Source organism: Triplophysa dalaica, chromosome 18 (assembly GCF_015846415.1).
Source record: "Triplophysa dalaica isolate WHDGS20190420 chromosome 18, ASM1584641v1, whole genome shotgun sequence".
NCBI classification, from domain to species: Eukaryota; Metazoa; Chordata; class Actinopteri; order Cypriniformes; family Nemacheilidae; genus Triplophysa; species Triplophysa dalaica.
Genome location: NC_079559.1, coordinates 11,473,392 through 11,493,668, shown reverse-complemented (window position 1 = coordinate 11,493,668; position 20,277 = coordinate 11,473,392). Strand labels below are relative to the sequence as shown.

General features: G+C 40.9%; 2 protein-coding genes across 2 annotated transcripts; one reads left to right on the top strand and one right to left on the bottom strand.

Annotated features, from left to right (window-relative positions):
* The first annotated feature begins 290 nt into the window (after positions 1-290).
* On the top strand, positions 291-12,913 carry snrnp200 (small nuclear ribonucleoprotein 200 (U5)). The gene is made up of 44 exons (XM_056772987.1): positions 291-588; positions 1,258-1,421; positions 1,509-1,680; positions 1,917-2,109; positions 2,234-2,289; positions 2,374-2,469; positions 2,540-2,692; positions 2,783-2,882; positions 2,993-3,129; positions 3,283-3,360; positions 3,488-3,661; positions 3,889-4,026; positions 4,154-4,309; positions 4,482-4,652; positions 4,764-4,957; positions 5,049-5,172; positions 5,278-5,538; positions 5,619-5,750; positions 5,839-6,027; positions 6,163-6,360; positions 6,512-6,664; positions 6,762-6,842; positions 7,014-7,097; positions 7,202-7,308; positions 7,398-7,516; positions 7,620-7,774; positions 7,895-8,084; positions 8,186-8,356; positions 8,451-8,611; positions 8,710-8,937; positions 9,103-9,294; positions 9,422-9,600; positions 9,681-9,832; positions 10,347-10,455; positions 10,543-10,651; positions 10,746-10,935; positions 11,024-11,188; positions 11,333-11,454; positions 11,533-11,676; positions 11,765-11,941; positions 12,043-12,206; positions 12,300-12,381; positions 12,494-12,586; positions 12,678-12,913. Exons 1-44 carry the CDS (start codon positions 544-546, stop codon positions 12,825-12,827), a joined length of 6,408 nt encoding a protein of 2,135 aa, XP_056628965.1. The 5' UTR covers positions 291-543; the 3' UTR covers positions 12,828-12,913.
* On the bottom strand, positions 12,914-19,590 carry odf2b (outer dense fiber of sperm tails 2b). The gene is made up of 18 exons (XM_056772988.1): positions 19,210-19,590; positions 19,031-19,129; positions 18,434-18,613; positions 18,115-18,302; positions 17,901-18,030; positions 17,590-17,721; positions 17,437-17,511; positions 17,258-17,329; positions 17,042-17,158; positions 16,783-16,968; positions 16,424-16,533; positions 15,861-15,996; positions 15,588-15,698; positions 15,246-15,509; positions 15,045-15,145; positions 14,758-14,920; positions 14,108-14,233; positions 12,914-13,166 (listed from the first exon to the last, which is right to left on the bottom strand). Exons 1-18 carry the CDS (start codon positions 19,321-19,323, stop codon positions 13,008-13,010), a joined length of 2,463 nt encoding a protein of 820 aa, XP_056628966.1. The 5' UTR covers positions 19,324-19,590; the 3' UTR covers positions 12,914-13,007.
* Positions 19,591-20,277: the final 687 nt, after the last annotated feature.

The following is a 20,277-nucleotide window of genomic DNA, read 5'->3' as shown; positions in this document are numbered from 1 at the left end:
AACACATACATTTTTGTTCAATCATATTTTTTTCTTTAAAAGTTTAGGGGATTTGAGGGTTTTATGTGATATCTACGCAGTAGACTGTTTTTACAAGACATACAAGCTTTCTCAGATAAATATCTTATTATTTTACATTATTATTTAATATCTTTTATTTTCCCATAGTGCAAAATGGGAAGTCTGGAGCATTTTCAGTGCAATTTAGTACGTGTGCCATCCTGTCCAACAGAGGGCAGCATCTTCAGTACACGCTGGACAAGTGAACACGGAAGCGGAAATAACACAAAACTGCGTTTTCAAAACGTCGTGCGTGCTTGTACGGTGTTGTTTTAAATAGAAAGAAAAGAAGTTGAACTTCTAAAAGTGGATTATTATTATACGGTGCAGGGTACCGGTACACTCTACGTTTTGTTTTGCATGTTTTTGGGATGTTCATGAATACTGTGTGTATTTGTTAGCCGTCTGTCTCCCGCTAGCACCGAGTGTGCTGGTTGATAAAGAAGATTTTCACTTTGAGCGCATTTACAGTAATAAGAAGTCATGGCGGATGTTACTGCTCGTAGCCTGCAGTATGAATACAAAGCGGTAAGAGTCTTACAAGATGTCTGAATGATCTTTAAAAACAACTTTTATTGTGTTACGTTGCTAAATTTCGTAAGTTACGTAAACTCGTGGTTTGTTTTGATAAACACGTTGACCGGATCGGGCTTCTCACGATTGTGCAAAATCTGAATATATAAGGAGAATTGAGAACTACAATTTATTATCTATTAAACTTTATTTAGCTATACTTAGTGAGTTATACAATATTTCATCAACTTCATGATTTTGCAGCTTTTATACAATCACGAAAAACTGGGGGGATCCTCCTATAGAAAACTATCTGGCAAAAATGTGCACTTAAAGGAAAAGTGAACTTTAAAAAACGAAAATTCTGTCATTATTTACTCAACCTGTTGTCGTTTTAAACGTGTGATTTTTCATTCTTCTGAAAAATACTAAAGATTTTTGTAAAATGTTGGTAACCAAAACCATTGGTCCCCGTTTGACTTCTATGATATGGACACAAAACCAATGCAAGTCAATGGGGACCAGCTGTTTTCTGTTAACAATGTTTTTCAAATAACATCATTTTGTGCAGAAGAAAGAAAGTTTTGAAGGTGAACTATTTCATTAAAGGCAGCGACCCATGCCGTCTAAATGGGCAGCACATTTCGACCCATGAAATTGAGTTTCTTTTTGATCCCTCTGCAGAACTCTAACTTGGTGTTGCAAGCGGACAGATCTCTGATCGACCGCACCCGCAGAGATGAGCCCACTGGAGAGGTACTGTCTCTGGTCGGCAAATTGGACGGAACCAAGATGGGAGACAGAAGCCAGAGGACAAAACCTCAGATGCAGGAGGAGAGAAAGGCAAAGTGAGTCTGAACCCACCTATCTGTAAGGGTACGCTTAACAAAGGTTTGTTGAATATTTTAAACACGTTTTGCCCTTGTGTGATGCAGGAGGCGAAAGAGAGACGAGGACAGACATGACATCAATAAAATGAAAGGCTTTACACTGCTGTCTGAAGGAATTGATGATATGGTGGGAATTGTGTACAAGCCCAAGACTAAAGAGACCAGAGAAACGTATGAAATCCTCCTCAGCTTCATTCAGGCAGCCCTTGGAGATCAGGTGAGTTAAACAATGAGTATATATTGAGAAACGGTGGATTTCAAAGACAGATCCACAACCACAATCTTTGTTCTTAAAGTGAGGTGCACAATGAAACCACAAAAACTAGTGATCAAGACTTTTTCCTTCAAAAATGACAATATGGAGATTAATATTTGTGACATAGATATAAATGGTAAAATCATTTGTGTTGAACTTTATAATAAAGTGCCCCGGTTTTTCTGATCCCTTAAAAGCCAAGGGATATCCTTTGTGGAGCTGCAGATGAAGTGCTGGCTGTCCTGAAGAATGACAAGATGAGAGATAAAGAGAGGAGGAAGGAGGTGGAACAACTGCTGGGACCTGCAGATGACACGCGCTACCATGTCTTGGTCAACTTGGGCAAGAAAATCTCAGACTATGGTGGAGACAAGGAGCTGCAGAATATGGGTAACAGCAGCATCCTTGCATTATGTCTGTTGTTTGTCCTTCTGAGTTTAAATGGGTTGATCCAACAATATATTTTCTTAATTTCCTCAAAGTTAAATACACTGCTTCTCTTTTGTTTTGGCAGATGACAACATCGATGAAACATATGGAGTCAATGTACAGTTTGAGTCAGATGAAGAGGTGAGTTCCTATAGCTGCCTTATATTGTGTTCTTTGGCTCTAGTGTTGACATTCGCTATGTAACGTGCATTTGTACGTCTGCAGGAGGGGGATGAAGATCAGTATGGTGAGGTTCGGGATGAAGGCTCCGATGACAGTGAGGGGGAAGAGGCAGATGAGAGCAGTACTCTGACCGCTAATGTAAGTCATCAATCCACATGCGTTTTTGCAGAAGCGCACAGCCAGATGTTAACACCCTCTTTCTCAATAGCTGGTTAACACAGGAGACGTTATGATGGCGAAAAAGAAGGATCTTCACCCACGAGACATTGACGCCTTCTGGCTTCAGCGACAGCTCAGCCGCTTCTATAATGATGCCATAGTTTCTCAGAAGAAAGCAGATGAAGTCTTGGAGATCCTTAAGGTAAGCAATGCGTATGCCTGTGGAGACTGTGGTCAAATGTACATCTCTGTTTGTTTGTTTTTAGTGTGTGGCTAATTTTTTCTTTTTTAGACTGCCAGTGATGACAGAGAGTGTGAGAACCAGCTGGTGCTGCTTTTGGGCTTCAACACCTTTGATTTCATCAAGGTCCTCCGCCAGCACAGACGAATGAGTATGTAGATAGCATTAAGTAAAATTAAAGGATTTTCTTTCTTACAATACAGCACTGGCATTCAGTTATTAAGTTTTAACTTGTTTTTCTGCACGTGTCTGTCTATTCAGTCATGTACTGCACCATGCTGGCCAGTGCGCAGAGTGAAGCAGAGAAGGAGAAGATCATGAATAAAATGGAGTCTGATCAAGATCTTTCCAAAGTTCTTTACCAGCTACAGGAGACTGAAAAGGAGGACATCATTAGGGTCAGAACTGCACCTGTTTTTGCTTTATTACAGATTGACTTTTGCTCCTGATGAAATAATTTGTGTGATCAAAAATGTTTCAAAAAGTATAACATATAGTGTGACACCCAGAGTGCTTAGTTTTGTTTGTGACTTATGGTTTTGTCTGTGCAGGAGGAGCGATCCAGACGGGAAAGAGTGAGAAAATCACGTGTGGACGATCTGGAGTCGATGGACATTGATCGTGGGGCGGTAAACATAACTTTAAGCTAGTTTTTATAAATACACATTTTGTGTCTATTTGACATTAAATAGTGGTAACAGGTGATATTCGTGTTACAGTCTGTGAGTTGTTTATTTCTTTATTGTTTGTCTGTAGTCTGTGACTAGTAGGCAAACGTTAGACCTGGAAGATCTGGCCTTCTCTCAAGGCAGCCACTTTATGGCCAACAAGCGCTGCCAGCTGCCTGACGGGTCCTTCCGCAAACAGAGAAAAGGCTACGAGGAAGTGCATGTACCTGCTCTTAAGCCAAAGCCCTTCAGTGATGATGAGGTATGTTTTTGCTGTATCTGATGTGAGAATTACAACGTAAAAGCATGGCTGGCACATTTAAAAGACATATACAATCAATTCATCATATTAAAGACAATCAACCGCAGAATAGCTAAATTGACCAATCAGTAGTCGTTCTGGGATCTGTGTATTAAAACAATTATTATGAATTGCCAATTGATGAGCTCAGATATGTACAACATTGACTTATGTGGTTTCTCTCACAGACATTGATGGGTATTGAGAAACTACCCAAATACGCCCAAGCTGGATTTGAGGGATTCAAAACCCTGAATCGTATACAGGGTAAACTCTTCAAAGCCACAATGGAGACAGATGAGAATCTACTGGTTTGCGCTCCAACGGTTTGTCTACTTTAAAAAAATTACACATCTGGATATACAAATAATTCATCCTTTGAAACAACTGCATTCTGTATACTTAAATCGATGGTATCTGGCATTAATGAAATTGTCTCTCTGTGATCTCTAGGGTGCTGGCAAAACCAACGTTGCACTTATGGCAATGCTTCGAGAGATTGGCAAGCACATCAACATGGATGGGACCATCAATGTAGATGATTTTAAAATCATCTACATTGCTCCCATGCGTTCCTTGGTACAGGAAATGGTGGGCAGCTTTGGAAAGGTAGGAGTGCCAAAATGGAGAAAAAAAGTCTCTGGTCAATGTAGCCAGTGTTCATCAAAGACATGTTTTTAGTCAGAGCCATGACCTAGTGGTTTGCACACATGCTTCTTAATTATTGAGCAAATTGATGTGATAAACAGATTGTTAAATGTCCCTTAAACATCCGTTGCAGCGTTTGGCCAGCTACGGCATCATTGTGTCCGAGCTGACTGGAGACCACCAACTTTGCAAGGAGGAAATTAATGCTACCCAGATTATTGTGTGCACCCCGGAGAAATGGGACATCATCACCCGGAAAGGAGGGGAGCGTACATACACACAACTTGTGCGCCTCATCATTATTGTAAGTAATCTAGTTGGCTGTGATTCTCTCTTAAATTGTTTTGATTTATAATCCTGTTGGTCAAGCCAAGTTTTTCCAAGTTGGGTAAGGATTCTATGTGTTCTCAATAAGGATGAGATCCACTTGCTACATGATGACCGTGGCCCTGTGTTGGAGTCCTTGATCGCTCGAACCATCAGGAATGTGGAGTTGACACAGGAGGATGTGAGGCTTGTCGGTCTTAGTGCCACATTACCCAACTATGAGGATGTGGCCACCTGTCTGCGTGTGGACCCGTCCAAGGGACTCTTCTTTTTCGACAACAGGTGAAAAATGGAGAAAATCCAAATCGTGTTTGAAGACTAAAAATGTTTCTGTGTATTAATTTGTGTATGTTGCATGTTTTCCTTTGTGTAGTTTCCGCCCTGTGCCTCTGGAACAAACTTATGTAGGAATCACAGAGAAGAAGGCCATTAAGCGTTTCCAGATTATGAATGAGATCGTCTATGAGAAAATTATGGAGCATGCTGGAAAGAACCAGGTGAGGCTGAGAACAATGATTTTTTTTCTTCCATTATACCATATTGTGTGTTTACTACAGATCCTAAAGGCTTCTCTCTCCTAATTATTTTAACTTGGTTTCCAGGTTCTGGTGTTTGTGCACTCCAGAAAGGAGACCGGGAAGACGGCACGTGCAATCAGGGACATGTGTTTAGAAAAGGACACTCTGGGGTTGTTCCTCAGAGAGGGTTCGGCATCCACTGAGGTCCTGAGAACTGAAGCTGAGCAGTGCAAGAATCTGGAGTTAAAGGATCTCTTGCCTTATGGTTTTGCTATACATCATGCCGGAATGAGCCGAGTGGACAGAACACTGGTAGAGGATCTGTTTGCTGACCGTCACATTCAGGTTAGCTCTTAACATTCAGGAACATTCCATCAGCTATTTGAGATTTGCTTAAGGTTAAACTGTATTTCTGTCTATTGTAGGTATTGGTGTCCACAGCCACGCTGGCCTGGGGTGTGAACTTACCAGCCCACACTGTCATAATCAAAGGCACACAGGTCTACAGCCCAGAGAAAGGAAGATGGACAGAGCTTGGAGCGCTGGATGTTCTCCAGGTCAGTTAAGAACACAGTCATTGTATTTCCAAACATGCTGCTTTAACCAGTTAGAAGAGTGTTTGAACATTTGGTTACTTTGCTGCAGATGCTGGGTCGTGCTGGCAGACCGCAGTACGATTCTAAAGGAGAGGGTATTCTCATTACATCTCACGGAGAGCTGCAGTATTACTTGTCTCTGCTCAATCAGCAGCTGCCCATCGAGAGTCAGATGGTGTCCAAACTGCCCGACATGCTCAATGCTGAGATCGTGTTGGGCAACGTACAAACTGTCAAGGTTTGTTTTTGGAAAAGTTCTCTAGTCAGTGAATGTGCTTACATTACAATCATAAGCAAGAAACTTTACCAGAAGTTGATTTATTTTTTCATCACGTTCAGGATCAGTTTTTGACCTGTTTTGTAACTATTTCAGGATGCCGTGAACTGGCTGGGATACACGTACCTGTACGTGCGGATGCTGCGGAACCCCACCTTGTATGGCGTCTCCCATGATGACCGCAGCTCTGACCCGCTGCTGGAGCGCCGCAGGATGGACCTTGTGCACACGGCTGCCACTGTCCTGGAGAAGAACAACTTATCAAAATACGACAAAAGATCCGGCAGCTTTCAGGTACTTAGTTTGCTCCTTTGGTATCAACCCGCCTTTCTTAACAACTCACAGTAGTCCATATGCTTGATAAACAAGCAAAATGTTTTGGACTTATTTGGAAAGTTGCAGTCACAGATCTGGTTTAAATGTCGTCTGATATGTTATGTCACAGGTGACAGACCTGGGCCGCATCGCCAGCCATTTCTACATCACCCATGATTCCATAATGACCTACAACCAGCTGCTGAAGCCCACTCTGAGTGAAATTGAGCTCTTCAGAGTGTTTTCTCTTTCATCAGAGTTTAGAAATATCACTGTCAGAGAGGTAAACCAACTGAAATGTGTTAACTAATGTTTACCATAAGGGTCTCGTAAGACTTGTAATGATGGCACTAACCAACATGGTTGTTACTCTTTGGCAGGAGGAAAAACTTGAGCTACAGAAACTGCTTGAGAGAGTCCCCATTCCAGTAAAGGAAAGCATTGAGGAACCCAGCGCAAAGGTATATGCTTGTACTTAAAACATTTGGCTATATGTAGAATAGTAATTTAACACAATACTCTTATGCTACTTCTGCTACAATAACAACACAACTGAGTACTGTATGCCGCAATGCAGTGCAGTTTTTCTTTACTTCCTAGATTTCTCAATAACTTTAGTCTTTGTTTCTTAGATTAACGTGCTGCTGCAGGCGTATATATCTCAGCTCAAGTTGGAGGGCTTTGCTCTTATGGCTGACATGGTCTACGTGACACAGGTACATTATAGGCTCTGTTTGTCCTTGTGTAAATTTTAAATTGAGAATTAATCCAGAGAGAAACCCAGATCGGCTAAATTGATGTGTTCTGTTTGGTTGTACAGAGTGCTGGCAGGCTAATGAGGGCTATCTTTGAGATTGTCCTGAGCAGAGGCTGGGCTCAACTTACTGATAAGACTCTGAACCTTTGCAAGATGATCGACAAAAGAATGTGAGTGGTGATGATGATGCAGATTTTTTCAACCCAAAATGTCTTGCTCTTACACAAATATTCATGATTTTTATCTCTTTTTTTTCAAGGTGGCAGTCCATGTCTCCTTTGCGTCAGTTCCGCAAGCTCCCAGAGGAGGTCATCAAAAAAATTGAAAAGAAGAACTTCCCCTTTGAGCGCCTCTATGATCTAAACCACAATGAAATTGGTCAGTAGTGTTTCTGATTCAATTTTTTTGTTTTAATTTTTGATGTTGTAAGTGTCATGATGTGATTTTGCATCAGTAATATATAACCCCCTATCTTATGCAGGTGAGTTGATTCGCATGCCAAAAATGGGGAAGACCATTCATAAGTATGTCCATCAGTTCCCGAAGCTGGACCTGGCAGTCCACCTGCAACCCATCACACGCTCCACTCTAAAAGTGGAACTCACCATCACACCAGATTTCCAGTGGGATGACAAGGTCAGTCCTCTGTTCAAACATCGTGTCTTTTGCTTTTTTCAAAAACAGCAGATTAGTTTGCAGTTTTTCTGAAGTTTGTCTTTCTAAAGTCATTTTGGTATGCTGCCTTTGTTTCTTTAGATACACGGGTCGTCTGAGGCCTTCTGGATTTTGGTGGAGGATGTGGACAGTGAGGTGGTGCTGCATCATGAGTACTTCCTCCTGAAGGCCAAGTATGCTCAGGATGAACATCTGGTTACTTTCTTCGTTCCCGTGTTTGAGCCGCTGCCCCCACAGTATTTCATTCGCATTGCTTCAGACCGCTGGCTGTGTAAGTGATTTTACCAGTACTATTTAATTTATTGTTTGGATGTATCTCCCTTGAAAGGTAAGCGTGAGTAAATTCCGAACTATTATTTTCTCTCTGTTAAGCGTGCGAGACACAGCTGCCGGTCTCGTTCCGTCACCTGATTTTGCCAGAAAAATACCCACCACCCACCGAGCTGCTCGATCTGCAGCCTTTGCCAGTGTCTGCTCTGAGAAATGCAGCCTTTGAGAACCTTTACCAAAACTTTCCATTTTTCAACCCAATCCAGACCCAAGGTACCTGTACAAACCATTTAACAGACAACATCCATATACTGAAGATCAGAAAAAATTTCAGGAAAAACTGACTTTCTTCTCTATCATCTCTTAGTCTTCAATGCAGTGTACAACAGCGATGATAACGTCTTTGTTGGGGCCCCCACGGGCAGCGGTAAGACCATATGTGCGGAGTTTGCCATTCTTAGGATGCTTCTACACAACCCTGAGGGCCGCTGTGTCTACATAACACCAATGGAGGCTCTGGCTGAACAGGTACTTTGATAAAACTGCTGCCTTTATTAGATATAAACTCATGTTAAACAGTTTCTATAGAGTGACAAGCTAATGGAATTGGAATCTTTTTTGTACAGGTCTTTATTGACTGGCACCAGAAGTTCCAGGAGACTTTAAATAAGAAGGTTGTCTTGCTCACTGGAGAGACCAGCACTGACCTAAAGCTGCTTGGCAAAGGTGACATCATCATCAGCACCCCAGACAAGTGGGACATCCTGTCTCGCCGATGGAAACAGAGGAAGAATGTGCAGAATGTTAGCCTCTTCGTTGTGGATGAGGTTCATCTCATTGGAGGAGACAATGGAGTAAGATTGTTTAGAATTTCAACATTATAAAATACACTTAATTTCATGTACTCCTTGTTTTAAGTTTATTAGATTTTCAAGACTTTCTTTCACATATTTATTTAAATTTCTAATAGGTTTTTAGTTGAATGCTGTAATTCTGATTTTTCTGTGTTTTGCGTCTAGCCTGTGTTGGAGGTGATTTGCTCCCGAATGAGGTACATCTCATCTCAGATTGAGCGGCCCATCCGTATTGTGGCCCTCAGCTCTTCTCTGTCCAACGCTAAGGATGTGGCCCACTGGCTCGGCTGCAGCACCACAGCGACCTTCAACTTCCACCCCAACGTCAGACCGGTTCCTTTGGAGCTTCACATCCAGGTCTGAAGCTCTTAAACAGATGTGATTTCAAAACACCATCTTGACGCTAATGATGTCAACTGGATTTACCTTGACTATAACAGTGATGTTGTGTTAACATATTTACCATCACTTGTTTTACCCTCAGGGCTTTAATGTGAGTCACACGCAGACTCGTCTGTTGTCCATGGCTAAACCCATGTATCATGCCATCATGAAACATTCCCCATCCAAACCAGTGCTGGTGTTTGTGCCATCAAGACGTCAGACTCGTCTCACCGCTATCGACATCCTGACTTTCTGCGCTGCAGATGTGGTTCCACAGAGGTACTTGAAGTGCTATAACCTGCTGTGTTTTTTAGTTGTGATGGAAGACATCATTACAAACCCTGTTGTTTTACCTGCAGGTTCCTGCACTCTACTGAGAAGGATCTGGCTCCATTCATGGAGAATCTCTCTGATCCTACACTGAAGGAGACCCTCTCTAACGGGGTGGGGTACTTGCACGAGGGCCTTTCACCAACAGAGCGCAGGATTGTGGAGCATCTATTTATGTCTGGTAGGAGAAAACTCAAATCGCTTTTATATTATAATAAAGTAGGGCTAGGCGATATATATCGTTATTCATGCTAATCGATACAAGTCTAAATCGATTCTGTGTTTTATGCACAGCTCTACCGTAAACTACAGCTCTTTGATCAGTAGGAAGTACTGCTTGATCTAAAATCTCTATGAGATTAACTATTGAAACATGCATTTGAAAAAGCAACACTCACCAAACATCATCTCTATAAATATACTTTATTATCATGAAAATGCCTGAAAAGGTTTGAAGAACAGCGATAAAATATGACCATTGGCATTTCCTGGAACTAATCGTTCTCATTCTGTTCCCCATATTCTGAGTTTCCACTCAAGAGCGCCCTCTGGCTTTGGATGTGGTGGCATTTAACCGTAATTCATTGAGAAACTGAGAGCACAAGAATCGCATGATATATCGCCCCGCACTATAATGAACCCAATGCCAAAAAATTGTCAGACTTGAAACCTTATGCCACCCTGTCTTATTCTAGGTGCCATTCAGGTGATGGTGGCATCTCGCTCTCTCTGCTGGGGCACTAATATTTCCGCCCACCTGGTGATCGTTATGGACACGCAGTACTACAATGGAAAAATCCATGCGTAAGTATCTTCACAATCACAACCACACAGTTGACATTACCAATATTTATCTCCAGTTGTGTCCGTAATATCTATTTCTCTGAATAGGTACGTGGACTACCCAATCTATGATGTTCTGCAGATGGTAGGGAAGGCCAATCGCCCTTTGCAGGATGATGAGGGTCGATGTGTCATCATGTGCCAGGGGTCCAAAAAGGTAAAAAAACCTGACCTTAACAAATGTACCTGTCAGGGATCACCAGGATTACAACGTGTACATCATTCTGTATATCGTTCTCTCACTCGTTTAGGACTTCTTTAAAAAGTTCCTTTACGAGCCTCTGCCTGTGGAGTCTCACTTGGACCACTGCCTCCATGACCATTTCAATGCGGAGATCGTCACAAAGACTGTTGAGAACAAACAGGATGCCGTGGACTACCTGACATGGACGTTTCTGTACCGCCGAATGAACCAGAACCCCAACTACTACAATCTGCAGGGTGAGGAACCACAGAACCTTCACAACTGCAATCAAATCTTCACTGCTGAGGAAACCCTTCATATTCCGTCTTTGTTTTTATATCGCAGGTATGTCCCACCGTCACTTGTCTGATCATCTGTCTGAGCTGGTGGAAAACACCTTACAGGATCTGGAACAGTCCAAGTGCATCAGCATTGAAGATGAGATGGATGTTGCTCCTCTGAATCTGGGCATGATCGCAGCATATTACTACATAAACTACACCACCATTGGTGAAGCCCTTCTTTAATATCATTAAAAAATATAAAGAATGATATGTTTAAAGCGAGGGTACAGCTTTCAGTATATCACCCTCTTTGAAACAGCAGAAGCTCTCTGTAAGAATGAAATCTGATTTGTTTGTGTTCTTTTATCAGAGCTCTTCAGTATGTCCCTGAATGCCAAGACGAAGATTCGAGGCCTCATTGAGATCATCTCCAATGCTGCAGAGTATAAAAACATTCCCATCAGGCACCACGAAGACAACCTGCTCCGACAGGTTAGTAGTATTTTGTTTTATTGACAGTTTTATAATAAAACATCAGCGCTCTATATTAACTCGTTTTGACATTTGCAGTTGGCACAGAAGGTTCCTCATAAGCTGAACAGCCCCAAGTTTAATGATCCTCATGTGAAGACCAACCTACTGCTTCAGGCTCATCTGTCCCGTATGCAGCTGAGCGCAGAGCTCCAGTCGGACACTGAAGATATCCTCAGCAAGGTAATCAAGAACCTGTTTAGTACAGCTCAACAGCCTGATATCACTTGAAAATGACACGATTCAAATCTTTCTGCGTTTGTGTATCTAGGCTGTGCGGCTGATCCAGGCATGTGTGGACGTGCTCTCAAGTAATGGCTGGTTGAGTCCTGCACTGGCTGCCATGGAGCTGGCTCAGATGGTCACACAAGCCATGTGGTCCAAAGACTCTTACCTCAAGCAGCTGCCCCACTTCACTGCTGATAACATCAAACGCTGTACAGACAAGGTGAGAACTGCTGGACTGCATTGGGTTTGGGTAGTTAGGGGATCATTTGAACGTGTATTTTCTTGTCTTTGGCCGTCTTGTCTTAACTTTGTAATGATTAGGGCGTGGAGAGCATCTTTGACATCATGGAGATGGAGGACGATGAACGTACTGCTCTGCTACAAATGGTTTCAGAAGTACAAATGGCTGACGTGGCACGGTTCTGTAACCGTTATCCCAACATTGAGCTCTCGTACGAAGTGGCTGACAAAGAAGATATCAAGAGGTATGAATGCTATCAGTTCAAGATGAACCTGATGTTGGGTCACCAAAGTCAACACTTTACTAGAGATATTTATCTGTTTTATTGTGTTCACAGTGGAAGTCCTGTGGTTGTTCAAGTGCAGTTGGAGAGAGAAGAGGAAGTTACAGGACCTGTCATAGCTCCTCTGTTCCCTCAGGTTGGTATCAGTCTACAGAAACTTGATATTTTATTTATCAAGGTTTTATTGTGTGGTTGAGCTCAAGTTAGTCTCGGGGTGATGTAAACATGCATCATTTTTGTTTGTACAGAAACGTGAAGAAGGCTGGTGGGTAGTTATTGGAGACCCCAAATCAAACAGCCTCATCTCGATTAAGAGACTCACTCTTCAACAGAAGGCCAAGGTTTGTTTTGATCACATCTCTCATAAAATTAGAAAAAAATGTGATTGTTGGTTAAATGGCTCTGACAATGTGGTTGTTTTTCTTCCCACAGGTGAAACTGGACTTCGTGGCACCTGTGGTGGGTGTGCATAACTACACGCTGTACTTCATGAGCGACGCCTACATGGGCTGTGACCAAGAATATAAGTTCAGTGCGGATGTCAAAGAAGCAGACAGTGAGGCAGACAGTGACAGCGATTAGTTATAGATAACAGTTGTGTCGTCCAAGTTCATGTTGAAACTTTTTTTATGTTGTGGTTGTTTAAATAAAGGAAACTGTAAATTGGAGATGTTTTTCATATTTTATTACAAGGTCTTTCAGACATTAATAGTGTTGAATTAAATAGTTCAGTGATTAACTTCATGGAACAAAGCGGTCCATTTAAATGTTCATTGAACTTGTTAGTGCAGAATCTCCAAAAACATTGGTGTATGAGGCCTTGAGGTAGTGAACATAGTTCTGCAGGCTGCGATTGGTACTGTTCACCTGCTCTAACTGGTTCTTCATGTCTTGAAGTTTGCACTGAAATCGCTTCTCCATCTAAAAAACAAAAAGTTATTACTTGGCATTAAAAGAACATTCTGGATTAAGTGCAACCTAAACTCTGGTATGCTACCGAAATATTAGATGTCTCTAGCTGCGTTTCCATTACACTTCAAATTGAATATACGTATTGATATAATCACAAGTTTTTCAAGGCAGTTTGTTAAAGGAATATTTAGCAAAACTGCAATGGTTTTTATCTAATTTAAGGTCATGTGACATACAAAAATCATAATCATTCTTGTAAGATGGTATGTTTAGGCAGAACATTTGGAAAGATAGGATGTAAGGAATTCACATCAAGTTTTTTCTAATCACTCAACCCCTCCCTTTCGAATTTCACGTTTTTACTTCATTCCTGGAGGAGATAACATATTTACACAACATGGCCTGTAGAGCAGTTTGTTTGTTTGGAGCTACTGTAGAAACAACATGGTGAATTCCATGCAAGGGGCATTGTATTTAGATTGAGCTATTTCTTTCTCAGGTAATAAAACATTACAAACAGTTTATTATGTAAGGTCTTCATACACCACCAGTTATGTATGCATTTCTGTCAGTAGATCCTCCCAAAAATTACACATTGGACCTTTAATATAAACAATATCGGGAAATATGACGATTCTTTTCACACTTCATCACAGTAGTTGGGTTATGCACCTCTATAGTTTGCAACCTGCCATAAAACAAAGACGTTGGACACAATGACTTGTAGCAAGAAGAAACATTTTCATTTCAGATGCAGAACAATATATAGCGAAATGGTGGCATTTCGATTTGACATTTAGAAAATATTATATAAGTTGTGCACAAATCTCTAATGAACACCCGGCTTCTGTTATGCAGTGTAATCTTTTAATGATTTTCAGGATTTCAGCTGTTACTTCATAGTGTTGTGCAAAGTATAAAAGGTCGTCGTCTAAATAAAGAACACTTACATCATCCTTGCTGCAGCGTAGCTGACCCAGCTCATTTTTAGCCGAACTCAATTGGGTTTCCAAGTCCAGTTTTTTGGACTGAGCTGACCGTTCTTTGGACATCATACGGTCTAGGTTCCGGTCCACCTATAAAGACAAAGCATCCTAATTTTAGTACAATGTGATGAGCCATATGTAAGGGATAATACAGTCAGCCGGGTGTTATCGCAGAATTAAGCCCTGATCTTATATCACACAAAGGGGCTTATTTCACGAAAACTGGCAGCTGCTTGTGCATTATCCCGCTTATTACAAGGCTACTTGCCACATGAGAAAATACTTGACATAAAATGTGAATTTTAAATATTTAATAATTTATAATTAGTTAATTTTTACCGAATGCAAACCTTCCACGAGGAAAAGCCATTTACTTTCGGTTTTAAGGTAAGAAACGATGAAATGGCAATTTGCTTTAATCATTGGTAAATATAATGTCATATGTTATTAAAAAAACCTGTCAAAATTATTTGCCGCATGTGTTATTAGTTTTGAGAGGTTGTTATCTAGGAATAACAAACCTGCAAATGTCGCGATTGGCCAATCAGAATCAAGCATTCCAACAAGCCGTGTAATAAAATCAGCCTAACAGATACAATGCATTTTAATGGCACCTGTTTCTGCACCTCCTCTCTGGCCTGCTCCAGCTGTCTGTAGAGGGAGTCACATTCACGGGTCTTCTCCTGCAGATGCAGCTGTGTGTTGTGAAGGTTCTCCTCCCTCTTGGCGATCACCTGAAGCAGATCTCTGTTTTGAATGCTCATCTCTTCCATCTTTCTGTGTGCCATCAAGAGAAAATTATAACTTACTATATATATTAAAAGATTTTTGGTGTATTTAACCGGAGATACAACTAAGACAAAATTCCAACATTGATTTTTATAAGCATGTGCAGAATAACCTTTCCATGTTGTCCACTGACGATTTGAGCTTGTTATTTTCTTCGAATAGAATTAAGTTTTTCTCCTGGAGCATCTCTGATTTACAACCCTTCTGCTCAATCTACAAATAAAAATACATTAACAATTAGATCTCAATATCTGCGATACAAACACTGCATATACTGTATACACAGTATATATATACACTCAGAAGACACTACCTTGATCTTGATGTCAGACAGAGCACTGGCCAGCTCTGCGTTTCTTCTGTGCTGAATGTTCATGTTCTCTCTGGTCTCCCTGAGCTCTTCCTCCGAGCGCTTCAAAGCTTCATTCAGCCCCTCCAGCTCCTTCAGCCGGGCCTGGAGCTGCTTGCGGCCCTGGTCCACCTCTCTTTCCACTTCCGCACGATCGCTCCTCACCTCCTTCTCCGCCAGCTCCAGTCTCAGCGAGTACTCCTCAGATTCCAAACGTGTCTTTTGCAGCTGTGAGGGATTGGAAGAGTTAGCGTACATGAACGTGGGTGGATTTTATGAGTTGTGACGGTTGTATGTTGAAAGCACCTGGCTCTTGTAACTCTCTACTAGATTTTCAAAGTCCTTCAGTGAGATCTTCAGCTGCTGGGCCTCTGAATGAGACAAAGACAGCCTTTCTTCTGTGGCTGACAGAGTGGTCTAACAGATAAGAGATGTGAAATAAAACAAAAATTACGAGGGGAATAGATTATTTCATTTCTATTGACTCCTGGATTGTTTTTGTTTGTTGTTGTTGCTGAACCTAGGATTGTAATTGTTTGCGCATCACACATGCAACTCTGACCAAAAAAGATATCTTACCTTGAGTCTCTGGTTCTCCAGTTTAACAGACGTGCTCTCTGCGGTAAGGGAGTGTAGACGGCTGAGCAGGCCTTCTCTCTCTGCGCACGCTTTCTCTTCACAACTGCGCAGCTGTTCGGTTAACTCAGTGATACGACTGCAAAGGGAAAAGAAATCGAAAGCTTAAAGGAACAGTTCATCCGAAATGAAAAGTCTGTCTTCATTTACTTGTTCTTTACTTTATAAAGTTGTTCCAAATCTGTATAAATTGCTTCATACTGATGTACATAAATAAAATCTTTTGAAGAATGCAGGAAAGCAAACACTTCTGGGGCACTACTATGGTAGTCAATGGTGGCCAAGCACTGTTTGGTTACAAGCATTTTTCCAAATATATTTCTCTCTGTTTATCAGAACAAAGTAATTTATACAGATTTGGAACAACTCGAGAGTGATTAAATAATGACATAATTTTCCTTTTTGATTGAAGTATCCCTTTAAATCCTCAATGGTCGCAAACGTAGGCTTTATTTTCCTATGTTTCTTGGCATTAAAAATAGAACACATGGAGATATGGCACTCACTTGTTTAAGGTGGTGATCTCTAGCTCAAGTTGGCTTTTCCCTCTGTTCTGCTTGGCGTAACGCTGTCGAAGCTGCTCAGCGTGGGAGAGCGCCTCTGCCAACTGAGTCTCCTGAATATATCACACACAAACATACAGTCATAGTCCATAATGCATGAATCATACTAGCAAACTGCATAACAAATGACCAATTCAGATTGAGTCATTCATAATAATAATATAGATGTATGACTTTAAAAATCCATAATAAATAAGTAAATAAAAAAAGTTAAAGTTAGTAAATACAATCTAAAAAAGAACAAAGGACAGCAGAACAAGGTCTTATAACATAGTTTTTGTTGTTCCACATAAATGTCGTACCTTCTCCAGAAGTTGTGCCGAGAGCTGTGCTGCTGTATTAACACTATGTTCAGCCCGTTTCCTCTGGTCTTCCAAAATCTGTTTGTTGATGTCCCTGTCTCCTTCGCAGTGTTGTTTCAGCTCTTTCATCTGCTCCAGCAGGCCCTGAACCTCCTCCTGCTGTTGCTGGAGCGTCCACTCCAACCTCTGTGTTCAGTACAGAAGAATAAGTAAAGTATTGTTGTATTGTACTGTATAAATACTGTGAATTTCCACTCACTTGAATCTGAGCCACCAAACGGTTATTTTCTGCCTCTTTCTTATGCAGCTGGCTCTGCAGACGTCTACGGGTGGATTCAAGAACCTTTGAGAGCCCTCCTGTGGTCCTCAAATGGTCCTGGGACAAAGAAAAAATAAATTTGCATTAAAATACACCCTATTAATTCAAAGGAATAAAAAAGAAATTATATAATCACAGAGTGTAAATGAGCATTACCCTTTCGGTTTCCAAATTCTCAGCTAGTAGATTGGACTCCCGCTCCTTAGTATTGAGTTTAGCCTCAAGCTTCTTAAAGAGAAAATGAGAATCGAATGGTTAACAAGGTCAAATCATCGAAACATTACCAATAATTTTCTGAAAGACGTTTCTATTAATTTCTGTATGATTTAGATTACCCTTTTATCAGATTCTGAATCTGCTAGTTTTCTCATCAGCATCTCCCTCTCATCTGACATTCTCAGCGCATCTGTCTGCAGTGCAGAGAAAAGACAGAATTAAACTTGGTTTTGCAACAACAAAAATTCATCTGTACAGGACGTTATCCGTACCTCTCGTCCATGCTGCTCCCTCAGAAGTCGCCGGAGATTGCGATTTGTCTCCTCAAAGGCTTTCAGTTTCTGCTCTAGTAGATCGTGATGACGACCCAGATGATCAGAATGTGTCTTCGACTGCTTCCTGTCCTGCATCACACGGAACATGCATGCAATAAGATATATAATGTTTACAAACCGGTTACAATGCTGTTCCGTTAGTTTAAGTTTATTCTCATAAGTCTAGGGTCCTCTTAAACATCAAAGCAATAACTGATTGGAGCTCTGTAGAAAGACACCAAACCACCAAAGCCACCAAACCATCTCACCTTTCTGAGTTTTTCTACGGTTTCCCTTAGAACTGCGACTTGTTTGGCCGCAGCCTGCCCATCTATCTCAGCTTCCACTAGTTTCCTAAGCAGAGTTTCTATATCATGAGGTGAAGCTCCTGGTTCTGATCTGTCAAAAGAAAAAATACATTCTTCATTTAGGACTGCTCCTATATAAAAGAAAATGTGCGGAATAAACCTTGGAAAAGTATACCTAGTTGGCCCAGGTCCTCCATGCCTTTCATCTACAGTGATATGGGGATCTGAATTGTCACGCCTAGACATTCTCAATTCCTTATTGGCTGTCTCTAGTTTTTCTTCCGGCTTGTCAATAAAGTGAAAACGGGCACTTGACTGCTGTGATTTGTGCATTAGTTGGTCTTCTGTTTGCCGCAACTTTACCTGCGGAGTATTATATTAAATATTATAGATGTATGATTTTAATATTTGAACTCACAACGTCTGAAAGGCCGGCATATCTGAAAATCTATCTACAAATCATACTATTCTTTACAATTTATTTGTATTCATACCTCATTTTTTATATCGTCAACTTCAGACATAAGTCTTTCAATTTTTCTCTCGTATTCTGAAATGATGCCGGTCGCACCTCTAGCATTGTTCTCTTCACTTGACAGGTCAGTGAGCCGCATGGGAGCTGAGCAAGGGTCAGTGGACGGTCCGGGTGCGACCTCTAAGCAACCTGTTGTCCCCTGATGAGAAAGTTGGTTATTAAAATCTAGTAATTCCAGTCCATTTAAACAAATAGTTGTTTTATTTTATGTGCTGGTACATTTTGGTGAATACGTTAAAGGGGTCATATGGCGCGAATACGTGTTTTTCTGTCTTTGGTGTGTTATAAGTTGCCCATGCATGTATTGGACACGTAAAATTGCAAAAATTAAAGTGTCGAAACAAAAGATGCATTGTAATTAAAAGCGAATGCTCACCTAGACCTGCTGATGATAATATTTGTGTAAGCCATGTCATATGACTTCTTTAAAAAAAACATTAGGTCTGTACTCAAAAGAAATAAAAGTACAATACAAACGTTTGGCTATTTGCCTTCGTCAGTGTATGTCCTGCTCAGTTGGTGTGTTGAATACTTATTAAGAAAAGACTATGCTAACCTTCCTTTTGTAGTCTTTTCGTCTGAAGGTCTTTCCAGGAGGAACCCAGGGAGCTCGAGCCTTTACACTGGCAGTGGATCGCAGATGGCCCTCTTTACTCTGTTGGAAGTGAGATGAGTGATTTCACTGCATCAGAATGAACAACTCAATTGGCAGTGGATGTAGAGATGAGGACTGACCTGCAAAGGTGGTGCCGCTGGCCACTTCTGTGGACTCTTCTTTAGGTGAACATGCACAGATGTTGAGTCTGGGACATGAACATGGAGGGGCGGTGAAGACGATCGTGTTTTCATTTCTTCACTTTGATGAGAGTTGGAGTGTTAATTTGATTGTCTTAAAATATGAAGAAAAAAAACGTTTAGTTAGATGTCGTTATCAGATACTCCTAGTCAGCCTTAACGTTACTGTATGTCCTCTCTTTCTTTTCATACGTTGGATTTGAAGGTCGTTTATCTTTACGATCAGTTAACGTATCATCTTATTGGGAATTCACGATTTTCTATATGTATTTTATAAAGCTAAGAAGTTGATATTAAAACAAGTTTGCCACTAACCTTAATCCAACGTAAATGTTACGTCCCCCGTGTAATGTTGTTTGTAAAACCCGGTAGACTCTCGCACGGACAAGAACATCCTCCAATCAGAGACGCGCCGGACACCCCAAATCCCGCCTTTAGATTTTTTCTTTCGCATCTCATTGGTTGATTCAAACTTTTAAAAACCCTTGAGACGCGTATGTCACGCCCAAAGAACTGAAGCGTTTGTTGTTTCTGTGGTAACGACGCGTCGCTAAGTGTACGACCGCACCTCCGTCGGGCTCTCGCTGTAACAATAAAACATTTGTGTTGTCTATTAAGCAGACGATATAAATAAGTTTTTTAACCTTGAATAAAAATGACCGTAAAACCTAAGAGGAATAACATGAAAGATCCATAATACAAATGACCAGACAGTATGATAGGCATAGAAAGTGTGAATTATAATTATTTGACCAAAACCACTTTAATGGTCCTATTGGCTAATTGTCATATTGTTTCATACTAAATTAAATTTTAATAAAATTAAAAAAAAGTTTTGAGAATAAACATTTGTGAATCAGAGAGTAAATGATTTTTAGGAACAACAATTATCAATTTGGTACTATTTTACTCGCTAGAGATCCCACACGGTTGAGTACTTTAAACAACAGGTTTTCTCTTCTCGCATTCATATTCCTATTAAACTTGAAACGTTACACGTTATTGACA

Bases quoted from the DNA above. Each gene is read 5' to 3' on its own strand.
- snrnp200 (XM_056772987.1), top strand. From the start codon at position 544: ATGGCGGATGTTACTGCTCGTAGCCTGCAGTATGAATACAAAGCG. The intron at 589-1,257 runs GTAAGAGTCTTA...ATCCCTCTGCAG, and splicing joins TGCAGTATGAATACAAAGCG to AACTCTAACTTGGTGTTGCA. The intron at 2,110-2,233 runs GTAACAGCAGCA...TTGTTTTGGCAG, and splicing joins CAAGGAGCTGCAGAATATGG to ATGACAACATCGATGAAACA.
- odf2b (XM_056772988.1), bottom strand. From the start codon at position 19,323: ATGAAAACACGATCGTCTTCACCGCCCCTCCATGTTCATGTCCCAGAC. The intron at 18,614-19,030 runs GTTAGCATAGTC...CTTTCTCATCAG, and splicing joins GAAAAGACTACAAAAGGAAG to GGGACAACAGGTTGCTTAGA. The intron at 14,921-15,044 runs GTTATTCTGCAC...GATGGCACACAG, and splicing joins TCAGTGGACAACATGGAAAG to AAAGATGGAAGAGATGAGCA.